This window comes from Miniopterus schreibersii, assembly GCF_964146895.1.
Source record: "Miniopterus schreibersii genome assembly, chromosome: 3".
NCBI classification, from domain to species: domain Eukaryota; kingdom Metazoa; phylum Chordata; class Mammalia; order Chiroptera; family Miniopteridae; genus Miniopterus; species Miniopterus schreibersii.
This window is the reverse complement of record NC_138103.1, coordinates 93,788,433-93,803,540: the sequence shown is the minus strand read 5'-3', so window position 1 is coordinate 93,803,540 and position 15,108 is coordinate 93,788,433. Positions and strand designations below refer to the sequence as shown.

The 15,108-nt window shown below is 39.1% G+C and overlaps 1 protein-coding gene across 1 annotated transcript in view; it reads left to right on the top strand.

Moving 5' to 3' along the window:
• The window catches only part of GOLPH3 (golgi phosphoprotein 3), a 36,418-nt gene extending 22,152 nt beyond the window's left edge, over nucleotides 1-14,266 (top strand). Inside the window, exons 3-4 of the mRNA XM_081131390.1 lie at nucleotides 972-1,086; nucleotides 12,390-14,266. Of these exons, the coding sequence (XP_080987516.1) occupies nucleotides 972-1,086; nucleotides 12,390-12,814 (540 nt within the window). The 3' untranslated portion in view covers nucleotides 12,815-14,266. The remainder of the gene's footprint in view (nucleotides 1-971; nucleotides 1,087-12,389) is intronic.
• Nucleotides 14,267-15,108: the final 842 nt, after the last annotated feature.

Genomic DNA, 15,108 nt, shown 5'->3' with positions numbered 1-15,108 from the left:
TAAAGCAGTCTAGTAATTTTTCTCTCATCCCCCAGCTGGATTTTTTCCACTGTTAAGGTGGATTCTGTATTTCAATATAGTTTAGAAAAAAATTTGCAGTATTTAAAAATTTTATGTCATTAAGCCTATGGGTATTTTCTTCAAGTTGTCAGAACTTTGAAAAAACCTTTCTCACCCTCAAAATTATATTTCATTATTTAAATCTTTATCTTTTATTGTGGAATAAGCTCTAAGGAGTCAAGCCTTACTAATTTTTACTGCTAATTAGTTGTTTTAATAACATTTATTGACAAATTTATTTCTCTACCAATGTAAAATGCTGCCTTTATCGTATACTGAATTTTTACATACAATTGAGACTCTTTCTGGAACTAATAAATGTTTAAAAAATGAATTTCTGGGTAAAGTAGCCCAAGGTTTAGTAATGAAAGGAATTAGTATAAACTGTTCTAGCATTTTGCTTTACTAATTAAGCTCATTTTTCTTTTGTTTTTGTTAATCCTCATGCGAGGATTTTTTTTTTTTTTTTTGAGAGAGAGTGAAAGGGAGGGGGGAGAGTCAGAGAGAGAGAAACATCGATGTGAGAGAGCTACATCGATTGGTTGCCTCCTGCACGAGCCCCGACTGGGCTGGAAGATCGAGCGTGCAACTGAGATACTAGGTATGTGCCCCTGACTGGAATTGAACCCTTGACCCTTCAGTCCGAGGGCTGACGCTCCAACCATTGAGCCAAACTGGCTAGGGCTAATTAAGCTTATTTTTATTCATGATTGTAGCTAATCTGGTTAGGTTAAATATTGGATTTTCTTAATACAGAATTAATTTAAAATCTGAACTTTGATACTGCATGTACTCTTAGGGCTTTAGCCATAGGGAATTACTTGCATAATTGTTTAAGTTTTTCATTTAAAGAGATCAGGTTAGAGAAAAGGAATCAGTGGATCATTTAATTCTTATTGCTTACATTTTAGGTGATCTGTAAGTCCGATGCCCCAACAGGGGATGTTCTTCTTGATGAAGCTCTAAAGCATGTGAAGGAGACTCAGCCTCCAGAAACAGTCCAGAACTGGATTGAATTACTTAGTGGTAAGTTTCTGTACATAAACTAAAATTTGAATATTGTTTAAAAGTTTTTTGTAAAAGTTTAAAATCCTTTTGAAAGGTACTTAAAATAGTATAGCCAAGGCAAAGTTGTAAGTTATCAGTGACTGAACGGGGAAGATAGTGGCTTTTAAAATTTTATGCCCTTTGACGAGACTGAGCGGATGCTGAATGAAATGTGATATTGTTCCCTAGAGCTCCCATGGTTCTCTATCAGAATTACCTCACGCTGCCTTACCCTGGGTAGGCTAGGCTAAACTGTGGTAACAACCCCAAACCTCAGTGGCTCAGAACAGGAGCTCATTTCTCACCATGCTGTAGGTCAGTCATAGGCTGCTTCATTCTCACTCTGGCAGGCCAGTGGCACTGCCACCATCTGCAGCATTGCCTGTCACTTGTGAAGGGAAGAGGAGCAGGGGGTCTCTGAGGTTCTTCAGTTTCTGCTTAGAAATGACGTGGTTCAGGTTTCATTGGTCAGAGCAAGTCACAAGGCCTCCCTTGAGTTTAAGCATGACTGTACTGGAGAAGAAACCTGAAATATTTGGTTGACAGTACTAATGCTACTACACTTATGTTATTTGTGTATTTGTCTGCTCTTCTGGATGACAGAGGTCCTTCTGTATAGGACCTAAGTTACCTTGTTCTTCCTCTCTCTGTTACATAAAGCATACCTTCTGCATCTGAACTCCACAGGTCGACTTATATGTGGATTTTTTTTCAGTAAATACTGTAAGTGTATTTTTTCTTCCTTATGACTTTCTTCACAACGTTTTCTTTTTCTGGCTTACTTTATTGTAAGAATACAGTATATAATACATATAACAAAATATATGTTAATAGACTTTATGTTATCAGTAAGGCTTCTGGTCAGCAGTAGGGTATTAGTAGTTAAATTTTTGGGGAGTCAAAAGTTATATGTGGATTTTTGACTCCTCAGGGGTTAGCACCCCTACCCCATGCAAGTTGTTAAGGCTCAACTGTACATGTATTGTTACTTCATTTTGTGTTCAAACATATTGCTGCTTAGAGTAACTGTTTTAAACACATGTGGATTTTGTCAGAGATTGGTAATTAACATGATGTCATTTCTCTCACTTTTAGAGTTTCTAAAATAATAGTCCCTATTATGAGGATGTTGTTAGTAAAAAAATTTGAGTTTTGCATGTTTGTTTATTTAAAAATTGAACACACGTACTACATTGTTAGGTAGTAGGACAGTAATGGGTACTTACACTTAGGGCAGGGTTTATTCTTTTTGATAGAGAACAAACTTACAGGTTGTTTTGATAATTTTGAATTTTGTTTTCACTACCCTTTTGTAGATCTGCTGGTAAAGTTTTTTACCTCATTGAGTGAGAGAAACTTGAACTCTTACCTTTCTTTGTGCTTATGATATTGGTGATATATATATATTTAAAAATATATCTTTATTGATTTCAGAGAGAGGAAAGGAGAGGGAGAGAGAGATAGAAACATCAATGATGAGAGAGTCATTGGCTGCCCCCTGCTGCACGCCCCCGACTGGGGATTGAGCCCACAACCCGAGCATGTGCCCTTACCCAGAACTGAACCCCGATCATCCAGATCCTAGCCCGCCTGGCCGGGCTATTCGTGATATTTTAACTTATAATTTCTTCTGCAGGAATCCTTTAAAATTACTTTGCCCATTTGAATGAAGATTTGTTTGGTTAAAACTAGGTAACATAATCCACAAATCCACTTTCCCAGCACATAGCAGTACAGAATGTCACTGTGGTCAACACATTGCCAACTGTCTCTGGTTAGCTTTCTTCCATGTTTGCCTATGGGTGACATTTGGCCATCTGACAGACTCAGAGATTAACGTTAACTGCATATGTAAAATATTAGCAAATTATTTTAGAAAAAAGTGGAACTGAGATACATACTATGAAACTTTAAGATTCATTTGGGGACCAGTTGTATGTTTCTAATTATTTGTTAACTGATTAAAGTTTACCAGTAGGGTTTTCTGAAAGTGAATTAGCTCAGAGAAAAGAGAAACCTTGTGAGCTTTAGTAGTTGGAGGAGGAGGTGGAACTTGGTTTAGGCCTTTGCAGGATCAGAATGAGACAGAAAGAAGTGTTCCTCTTCAGAGGGATTAGAGGAACTGGTAAAATTGGTGGCCCTATCCTTACACTGTCTTTTTGCTACTTGTTTTTCAAAACTATGTATTGTACTGATACTTGCATGGGTGGTAAAGAAAAGAGAATGATTAACACAAGTCTGTCTGGTGGTTACTTCTGAGGCTGAGGACACGGAGGCATCTAAGGTCCTGACAAAGGTTTCTTCTTTACCTGGTGTGGGGAGATACCCAGGGGTTAATTTTATTATTACTTAGACTGTACATCATACATGCTAAACCTATGGATATATTGTAAACATTATTTATATGTATTATAGTACTACTCCTTAGCAGTTCATTAGTCAAACAGGAAGGTATTCTGTGCCTCAGAGAATATCTTGGCCATCTTTTCCCAAACAAGGGGAATCTTACACCCCCCTTGCCCTCCCCTTGTTTGGGAAATTTAAAAATTAGTAAATATACACATATTTGAGGCAAAGATTTAAAAATGTTTAACCAACTATTTTTAAGAAGAAAGAGTTTCTGGCTTTCTGAAATCTTAAGACATGTATTTGATCAGTTTGGTCACAAGGTGTCACTAGGCTGCCAAATTTCTGAACAGCTGCTTTTAGTTTTATAATATGATGCCAAGGAAGATAGATGTTTTTTGTAGTGTAGTTATGTAGGTAGCTGTAGCTAACAGTATGTCATTTCCACTGAAGTAATTGTTGGGCAGAGGATATAATTTTTGAAGAGCTTTTCCCCTCTGTATATACTTCTCACAGTTTCCTTTACAAAAAAGTGAATAAATTAATTAGGGACTGGTGAATAATAATACGGATCACAGTAACATTTTTTAATTTAGAATTTTTAGTACTGTTTATCAGGCATTTATTACAAATATTTAAAAGTTATTTAATATTCTGCTTAAATTGAAGCAGGTAAGTCTTTAGCAGCTAGTATAGGTTAAACCTTTATTGTATCCTCTCTCTACTTACCCAACTACCCTTCTTCCACCGCAGTTTATACTGGTTTCTTAAACTATGCTAATCTCAGGAGTGACTTTATTCTTTGGATTTAGCTTAATTTGGTTCTTTAAAAATAAAAAGCACAAATGTCAGAATACCAAGATACTTTGACCACTCATTTTATTGGGGGTGCCAAAAATAGTATTAACGTTTGCATGCTACACTGTTTCAGCCTTCTGCTTATGAGATTTCTTTCAAATACCCCAGGAGATCTGAATAACGTTTTTGTCAAAGTGAGCACACGAGATTTGTCCTTTTACAAAGGATAATGATGTCCAAGTCCTTTTTTATTATTTCCTCTGAGGCAAAAATGATTCCCCATAAAAAGGTCACTCATAAATGGAACACCTTATTTGAAGGTGGGTCTGTCTGTGTTCAGGCTCTTTTTATTTTCACTTTTTATTTATTTATTTTTAAATATATCTTTACTGATTTCAGAGAGAGAAAGAGAGAGGGAGAGAAAGAGAGAAACATCAATGATGAGAGAGTCATTGATCGGCTGCCTCATGCACGCCCCCTCCTGGGGATCGAGCCCACAACCCGGGCATGTGCCCTGACTGGGAATCGAACCACGAGCTCCTAGATCCTAGGCTGATGCTCAACCACTGAGCCACGCCCGGCCGGGCACTCTTCTTATTTTTAGTAGCAATACTAAACTGTAAGTTAGCATATTTTGGAATTGACAACTTACAGCAACTTTGTAAGCATTACTTGTTCCATTGGTTGCAATATGTAAGATTTAATTGTGGATAAATTGTAGATAAACTTTAGTATAACTTTAATACAACAGACAGTCATAAACTGCTAATCCCATTTATTTCCTATGGGGGGCAGGATCATTGTATAGGAGCATTAGAGGGATTTTGTTGTTGTTTTGTAGATCTGCAAAGAGAAATTTAACTGGGTTTCTTAGAATAATCTTATACCCCCCTTGCCCTCCTGTTGTTTGGGAAAAGATGGCCAAGATATTCTCTGAGGCATAGAATACCTTCCTGTTTGACTAATGAATTGCTAGGGAATAGTACTTCTTTGATAATTGACAAATTATTATAAGCATAGTTAATAATTTATCTTAGAATTGAACTATAGTTTTTTTTATAGGCTTTTACGTAGATTTGGCTATTGAGTAATTTATATTTATTAGTTTAAATTACCAAAAGTTTATTGAGAATGTTAGAAAACACAACCTAGCCAATTCTAGCCTAATGACTTAGGCTGCGTACCACCTGCCAGTGACATTAGGAAACAGTACAAAATCCAGTCTGCTGTCTGGTGAAAGGTGCTGCATGCAGGTGTTTATTGGGGGGATAGTGGGTTGTTACAGTAATTAAAATTCTACATGTAATCATTGCCTATCCACTTTATTTCTTCTGCTTGGAATTCAGGCTCGTCTTCCTTTCAAAGGATATTGAGTCCTGCTGGATTTCAAGATTTAGCTTCAAAGTTCTTCCTCCTGGAACTTTCCTAGGAATACCCCTTATCGGCAAGCCCAAGTAATTCCTTATTTCTCTGAGCACTTTGTTCATACTATTTTTATGGCCCTATTTATATCTTATTCTAGCCAGTATAGTTAATCATATTATGAATATTTTTCCTTCATTTGATTTTAAATTTCTACAATTAGAAGTATGCCTTACTTAAGTTTGTATTTTCAGTACCTAACATGATTTTTTAGACCATTATAAATACAGTAAATTCTTTCTGCCAAAGTGCTGATTCTGTACATGGACAAATAATAATAGCTAGCATTTCTTGAGAGCTGAGCATGTACCAGACTGTTCTAAGAACTTGATATGTCTTAACATTTAATCCTCATAATAACCCTATGTGCCGAATACACTTATCTTTACTTTACAAATGAGCAAATAGGAATAGCGAGGTTAAGGAACCCTGTCCAAAATCTCATAACTAGGAGATGACCACGTTGAAATCATATCAACTAGTCTGGCTCCAGAGCTTGCTGTTATAACCTATTAGGCTATAATGCTTCATCAAGTAACTTAACATTAAGTGTAGGTGTGAGCTTGTTTTAACACCAGGAATTGAAATGTTAGAATCTCATTTATTATTGAAGTATGTTTTTCTTTTATACAGTTAGGTTTTAAAGTCTAATAGGGCCCCGAAATATATTTTAGCTCTTCTCTTTTTTGAAGTTACCAAGGAAATTGAATGTGGTGATTGTCTTATGTGGAAGCTAATTTGCTAGGGTTTTTTTTTTTGGTGTTTTTTTAAGCCCTCTTCAGCTTACAACTTTCTGGTAATTTTTCTTTGCCTATCCTTGTGGAGTTTCTTACCTTATGCTTGGCTTTGTTTTCAGCCACATGCAAGGGAACACCTTGCAGATTTCTAGAGCTCTTATTCTACATAGTTCTCTCTTCTCCAGTACTCTGCCTTGAATGTTCCAGTTGCTTTAGCCTCTGACCTCTACTTTCTTAACCCAGTGTGACTCCTGTGCTCTGCTTTGGGTCATCTGTCGTCCTCTGTTTCCTGGAATGTGCCTTTAGGTAGTAAAGTCAGGGAATAGTAGAGCTCATTTAGGTTTCTCTCAAGGATCACAGCTCTGGGCTGCCTTTTGACTAGCAGCTGAAAACAGTTGTTTCATATATTTTACCCAGATTTCTAATTGTTTAAGGTCAGAAGGCAAGTCCAGGACTGATTATCATAGACCTATATTCTTTGGTGTCAACTCATGTGGTAAAATAATTTTGTCTATGGCCATCTGAATAGTAATAGATTTTAAGATAGGACTGTGCACCAGAATTTTCTGTGACAGTGGAAGTGTTCTGTTTCTGTGATGTCCAATCAGTAGCCCTAGCCACACATGGCTATTGAGCCCGTGAAATGTGGCTAGTGTAACTGAGGAACAGATTTTTTTATTAATTTAAATGTAATTGCCCCATGTGGTTAATGGCTCCTGTAGTAGACAGTACAATTTAAGGTTTTCTCTTAATATTATAAAATTTCAACCTTATAGCTTTTGCATACAATAAAAGTACCTGTGGTTGATCTTTAAGATGCCCCAATTTAGAAAAATCTGTGGTGTTTTTTTCAAATAATAAAAATCGTTACATGTTCATTGGAGATCATTTGGGAAACACAGAACATACAATAAAGAAAGTTGTCACATAATTCTCAAATATAAACAAGATTAGTATTTGACATAGTTCCTTCTAGTCTTCTGTAGAGAAAAAGATTTTAGTGAAAAATCACTTGGTTTTATTTAAAATATTTGTTTCAAAAAAAATGGTGAAAATGTTTTCTCCTCCTAGAATTAGCTTTATATTACTTGTCATCAAAGAATAGCATTGCCTGCCCTGCCGGGCGTGGCTCAGCGGTTAAGCGTCGACCTGGGATCCAGGCGATCGGGGTTCGATTCCCGGTCACGGCACATGCCTGGGTTGTGGGCTTGATCAATGACTCTTTCATCATTGATGTTTCTCTCTCTCTCTCTCCCTCTCCTTTCCTCTCTCTGAAATCAATAAAGATATATTAAAAAAAAAAAGAAAAAAAGAATAGCATTGCCTGAACAGGCTTTCCTAGCTTTATAGACTGGGAGTTTCAGGAATAACATATTAATCAGGAAACTTCCTTTTTCTTTTGTCTATTTGTTAAAAAATGGTGTTTAACGGAAAGAAAGAAAAAAAGTCTTATTTTGCTGTTGGCTGCTTTTTGACAACAGCCAGAGAGATGCCAAACATAATTTAATGTTAGCGTAACTGATTTGAACACTGCTTTCAGTTCCGTCTTTTGAATAACTACTGCGCCTGAAAATGTTCCAGGTGCTTAGAATCCAAAGGCCTGGCCCTCAAGGGGTTTATGAGTTAGTTGACAAGAAAACGTATTTTTCTTCTATTTATTTGGAGGGGAAAAAAATTAAAATTTACTGTTTATTTTAATGGTACACAATTTTATAAAATTAGCAGGTAATACCTATCATTTTTTGAAAAAATTAAAATTTCAGCCCGGCCAGGCATGGCTCAGCGTTTGAGCGTTGACCTGGGATCCAGGCGATCGGGGTTCGATTCCCAGTCAGGGCACATGCCCAGTTGTGGGTTTGATCAATGACTCTCTCATCATTGATGTTTCTGTCTCTCTCTCTCTCCCTCTCCTTTCCTCTCTCTGAAATCAATAAGGATATATTAAAAAAATAATAAAAATTAAAATTTCAACTACTGTTGACATACAACATTATATTAGTTTCAGGTGTGTGGTATAGTGATTAGACATTTATATACCTTGCGATCATCTCAATAAGCCTAGCACCCGTTTGACACCATGCACAGTTATTACAATATTATTGACTCTGCTCCCTACGCTGTACTTTACTGACTGGCAGTTTGTACATCTTAATCCCTTTATCCTTTTCACCCAGCACCCCAGGGCCTCCTACCATCTGCCAACCATCAGTTGGTTTTCTGTATCTATGAGTTTCTTTCTGTTCTGTTTGTGTGTTTATTTTTTAGATTTCACTTAGTGTAATATGTGGTAGGTCCATCCGTATTGTTGCAAATGGCAAGATTTCATTCTTTTTTTCTGGCTGAGTAATATTCTGTTGTATGTGTGTACCACATCTTTATCCATTCATCTGTTGATGGACACTTAGGTTCCTTCCATATCTTGGCTGTTGTAAAAAATGCTGCAGTGAACACAAAGGTGCCTATATCCTTTTGAATTAGTGTTCTGTATTTCTTTGGATACATACCCGGAAGAGGGATTGCTGGGTCATATGGTAGTTCTAGTTTTAATTTCTTGAGGAACCTCCATACTGTTTTCCATAGTGGCTGCACCAATTTACAATCCCACCAACAGTGCACAGTGTTCCCTTATCCCCATATCCCCACCAACACTTGTTTGTTGATTTATTGGTGAAAACCATACTCGCAGGTGTGCGGTGATATCTCATTGTGGTTTTGATTTGCATTTCTCTGATTAGTGATGTGGAGCATCTTATTAATATGTCTACTGGCCATTTTTTTTTTTTTTTTTAAATCTTTACTGTTGAGAGTATTACAGGTATCTCATTCCCGCCCCCCCCCCCCCATTGACCCTCTCCACTTCGCTCCCACCTCCTCCCCAGGCCTTCACCCTGTTATTTACTGTGCCCATGGGTTATGCATATAACTTCTTTGGTTAATCTCTTCCCACCCTCCACCCCTCTTCCCCCTTTCCTCTGAAATATGATCGTCTGTTGCATGCGTCAATGTCTCTGGATCTATTTAGTTCGCCAGATTCTTTTGTTCATTAGCTTCTTAAAGAAGACCCTTCAACTTTTCCTGTAGTGCTGGTCTGGTGGTGATGAACTCCTTTAGCTTTTTCTTACCTGTGAAGCTCTTTATCTGACCTATTCTAAATGATAACTTTGCTGGGTAGAGCAATCTTGGTTGTAGTTCCATGTTTTTCATCACTCTGAATATTTCTTGCCACTCCCTTCTGGCCAGCAAGGTTTCTGTTGAGAAATCAGCTGACAGTCGTATGGGTGCTCCCTTGTAGGTAACTAACTGCTTTTCTCTTGGTGCTTTTAAGATTCTCTCTTTGTCTTTAACCTTTGGCATTTTAATGATGATGTGTCTTGGTGTGAGCCTCTTTGGTTTCCTCTTGTTTGGGACTCTCTGTGCTTCCTGGACGTGTAAGTCTGTTTCTTTCCCCAGGTAGGGGAAGTTTTCTGTCATTTTTTCAAATAGGTTTTCAATTTCTTGGTCTCTTTCTTCCCCTTCTGGCACCCCAATAATACGAATGTTGGGCCTCTTGAAGTTGTCCCAGAGGCTCCTTGTTTTATCTTCATATTTCTGGATTCTTTTTTGTTTTTGCTCTTCTGGTTGGGTGGTTTTTGTTTCCTCATGTTCCAAATTGCTGATTTGATTCTCAGTGTCCTCTACTCTACTGTTGATTCTCTGCAAATTATTCTTCATTTCAGTTCGTGTAGCCTTCATTTCAAATTGGTACTTTATTATGTCATCGATTTTCTCAGTTATTTCCCTAATAGTATGCTTAAACATCTATTAGTTTGCTTGGATCTATTTCATTCAGTTCCTCTTCTAGAGATTTCTTCTGTTCTTTCCTTTGTGACATGTTTCTTTGCCTCCACATTTTGGCTGCTCCCAGGTGTTTGTTTATATGTATTAGGTAGAGCTACTATGTCTCTTGGAATTTGTAGAGTGGCTTTGTGTAGTAGGTGTCCTGTAGGGTCCAGTGGCTCAGCCTCCCTAGTCGCCTGAGCTGGGCCTTCTAGGTGCTCCCCTGTGTGGGCTGTGTGCACTGTCCTGTTGTAGTTGAGCCTTGGTTGCTGTTGGTGTCACTGGGAGGAATTGACCCCCAGGCCAATCGGCTGTGAAGACCAGCTGCAACTACAGCCAAAGAGCTGCTGTGCTGGAGACACCCCTATGGATCAGGATTTACTTCAGTGGGGCTTTGGTGTTTACCAAGTGCGCCCCTTGAGTGTGTCACTCGTGGATGTGGTAGGGCTGTAATCCAGCGTGGTCGAGTGTGACCACCAGTTGCACTGTCTCTGGGGCCTCCCGGGAGGTGCAAAGTCAGCCTCTGCCAGTGCCTTGCCCAGGGCCACCCAGCATGGGCTACACAGCAAACCATAGTTGGCTGCTACTTGTGCTGGGCTTGGAGGTGCCCAGGAGAGACCAAGTTATGAGCCAATGCAGGCTGCCACTAGTGCCAGTATGGGGCACGCTGCCAGCTTGTTTCTCCCTTTACTGGCCATTCTTTGGAGAAATGTTTATTTAGGTCCTCTGCCCATTTTTTAATTGGATTTTTTTTGGGGGGGGGTGTTAAGTTCCTTACATATTTTGGGTGTTAACCCTTATCAAATGTATCATTGGCAAATATCTTCTTCCATTCGGTAGGTTGTCTTTTAGTTTTGTTAACCATTTCCTTTGCTGTGCCAAAACTGTTTAGTTTGATTAGTCCCTTTATTTTTTGTTTTGTTTCCCTTGCCTGGGGAGACATATCCAAAAAAGTGTTACCGAGAGCGATGTCAGAGTTTACTGCCTATATTTTCTTCTATGAGTTTTATTGTTTCAGGTCTTCCATTTAAGCCTTTCATCCACTTTGAGTTTATTTTTGTATATGGTGTAAGAAAGTGGTCTGTTTTTACCGCTTGTGCCCAGCTTGGGGCTGTCTGGGAGGGGCTACAGTGTTATCTGCGGTTCGTTGCTGCTTGTGCTGGGCTTAGAGCTGCTAGGGATTGGCCATTCTGCAAACTGGTGGGCTTGGGACCCTTTGGTGGGCACCATGATTTGAGTGATGCCAAGCTGCCACTTGTGTGGGGTTTGTGGCTGCTTAATTGAGCCTGTGTTCCAAGCCAAGACTGGCTGCTGTGTATGCCAGGCCTGCGGCTACTTGATGATAGTTACAGTGCAAGTTCAAACCTATTGCCACTTGTGTCAGACTTGGGGTAGCTTAGCTAGAGGTACAGGGCACACCGAGGACAGCCACTGTTTGGAGTTTGTGGACCTGCATGCTTGTTGGATTGGGTGGGGGCTTAGGGAATCACCAGGACAGGACAATGGTCTTAGCCAGGTTAATGGAGAGCTCTCATTTGGCACCTGCTGGGTGGGGGGAGGGCTCAACAAAGGAACAGTGGCATCTGACAGTTTGTGCCCGCAGCCCCACCCCTTGCTGCTCTGGTGCTTTCCCTGAAACTAGTCAATTTAGCTTCTCTCTGTATGTCCCTGGTGCTTTTTGAGCTGCTGCTCCTGCACTGGAGCCTATGCGAGTGAGTTTGTGAGCTAGTGAGTCTGTGTGCCGGCCTCTCGGAATGCTGGGACTCCAGCAGCCTGTGTGCTCACTTGGATGCAGTCCCTGTTGGTTTTCACAGCCAGATATTAGGGGGACTCCTCTTGTGGGGCTGGGACCCCTTGCTCCTTGAGGGGACCTCCACAGCAGCTGAGGTATCCCTTTAACTCTTAATCGCCATGTCATGGGTGTGGGACCAGTTTGTTTCATGTCTCTGCCTCTCCTACCCGTCCTGTTGTGGCATCTCTGTTACCTAGTTATAGCATTTATGTTCAGCTAGTCTTCAGGTGGTTCTCAATGATGGTTTTGTAATTTAGTTGTAATTTTGATGTAGTCAGCGGAGGAGGTGAGCACAGTTCTGAAACCCACTCTGCTATCTTAACTGGAATTCAATATCATATCATTTCTAACTTCTGAAATTTTTTGTTTAGGTGAAACATGGAATCCATTAAAACTGCATTATCAGTTAAGAAATGTGCGGGAACGATTAGCTAAAAACCTGGTAGAAAAGGGCGTATTGACAACGGAGAAACAGAACTTCCTACTTTTTGACATGACCACACACCCCCTCACCAACAACAACATTAAGCAGCGCCTCATCAAGAAGGTCCAGGAAGCTGTTCTTGACAGGTGGGTGAATGACCCTCACCGCATGGACAAGCGCTTGCTGGCCCTCATTTACCTCGCCCACGCCTCGGATGTTCTGGAGAATGCTTTCGCTCCCCTCCTGGATGAGCAGTATGATTTAGCCACCAAGAGAGTGCGGCAGCTCCTCGACTTGGATCCTGAAGTGGAGTGCGTGAAGGCCACCACCAACGAGGTTCTGTGGGCCGTGGTGGCCGCGTTCACCAAGTGACTGCTGCGAGGAGGCCTTCTCCTGGCTCTCACGCAAACCAGTAGTTTTCCTTCTGCTGACTCCTGGTTTTCTGCAGTTTGTACTTTCCCATACTATAATTGGCTTTTTTTTTTTTTTTTTTGAAATGGTAGGTGGCTTTTTTTTTTTTTTTTTTAAATATGTATGCAGGATTCTGCTGGTACGAGAGGCCTTCCTCTTTCTGTTTTTAAAGAAGTTTTACTGCCATGTTGGCATTCCATTCCTTGTTGCTATCTTGTCACCTATTTGGGGTTTTGGGTATGCTTTGACTTTCAAAGTAGCCTCCCGTCTCCTCACATGCACACCTTTGGATTACCTCAGGTTGAGTTTTCCCCCCGTGTGCATCTTCATCTCCCCTTCTGCCTACAATTCAGACAGAAATCACAAAAAGGCCTTTAATTCACCAAAGGTAAATATCTGTATCTATTAGGACATTTTATACATAGACCTCAGTTGAAATGTATACTTAGCAAATTATTTTTAAATTGAAACAGTACAGTAAATAATATAAAATGCCCCTTGCATTTTGCTTTCCATGTAAATCTGTGATACCACTTGTTATAATTTTAACTATTAAATCATAACGGTCCAACTGTTTCATAAAGCCAGTTTGGGATGGGTTGCATTCCAGTTATTCTGTGTATAGTTTGAATTATATATAAATTGCCCTTTCTTCTGGCGACACCTGCCTCCATCTTAGTATTTTGCAAGACTTAATTAGTTGTACATCTGGTGCCCTCACTTACTTCAGTTATTATTTGATGGCAAAATAGACCATCATTGAAGGAGAGAGAAAAAAATGTGTGTCTGACCCCAAGGTTTTTTGAGCTGTGCCATTCATGGCACTCTATCTGTGCAACTTCTTTTTGCAATTTTTTGGTCTTACTGTTTTTATCATTTCTATATGGAAGAGGTTTGTGACCAGTACTAATCTTGAGTACAGTTTTTTGGTTTTTTGACCGCAAGTAAATTAATGTCTGCTCTTAAATGTCATTTATCTACTCAAAATTTCTTGGGTAAAAAAAAAAAATCAAATGTCATTTATAGCAGATGTTGCATGTAAATTGTTAGCAAGTAATGACCACAGTTCAGATGATTAAGAATTTTATAACAGAAAGCTCTGCTATGTTTTAATTTTTATATATAATTATGACAATTAGCACATTGTAAAAATATAAACTTTTGCTTTTTACTATTTCTTTATCACTGTTTATCAGTAATATCACCTTTGATTTCATAATGTAAATACTATATATTGAACAAATTAAATGTCAAATTTTTTATTACCATAGTTCATGTTAATAGTGGGGCTTTCAGGTGTCTAGAGGTTTTTTTGGTTAACATTCAATGCAGAAGTACTAGATGGATTCTCTAATATGTACACTATCTTTTTATCTGAGTAATAAATAAACTATGATATTGAAAGTGCCTGAATCAGAGCAAGCATGTCATTTGTACTTTTGTATTCTACCTTAGTTTTCTTTCTTCCTTTTTTTTTTAAAAAAAAAAAAAAAATTTTATTTTATTGATTTTTTCAGAGAGAGGAAGGGAGAGGGATAGATAAAAACATCAATGATGAGAGTCATTGATTGGCTGCCTGCAACCCAGGCATGTGCCCTAACCAGGAATTGAACCGTGATCTCCTGGATCATAGGTCGGTGCTCAACCGCTGAGCCAAGCTGGCCAGGCTTAGTTTTCTTTCTAATGAAGTTTTACTTAGCCTTAGCATAGCATGGTAATATTTTAATGCAGCGGTTGGCAAGCTTTTTTCTTTCTTTTTCTTTTTTTAAAATTCTCACCCAAGGACATGTTTTTACTGATTTTAGAGAGAGAGAGGAAGGGGGTGGAGAGAGAGAGAAAGAAAGAAAGAAACATCAATTTGTTGCCTCCTGTATGCTCCTCAACTGGGGATTTAACCCACAACCTAAATAGTGCCCTGGCCAGGAGTCGAACCTGCCGTCTTTTTGGTGTACAGAATGACACTCCAACCAACTGATCCACCCTGGTCAGGGTGGTAAGCTTTTTCTCTAGGCCAGATAGTAAATATTTTTGACTTTAGGCCGCATGTTATGTCTGTTGCAACTACTCAACTCTGCTGAATGAAAGTTGACGTAGACAATGAAATTAAATGGGCGGGGCTGTGTTCTAATAAAACCTTAGTTATAGAAACAGGCAGCTGGCCATGGGCAGTAGTTTTCCAGTCCCTGTTTTAAGGTGTAGAAAAAGACAGATTTTCCGTCCATTAAAATAACCTCCTTTACTTCCCAAAATGACAC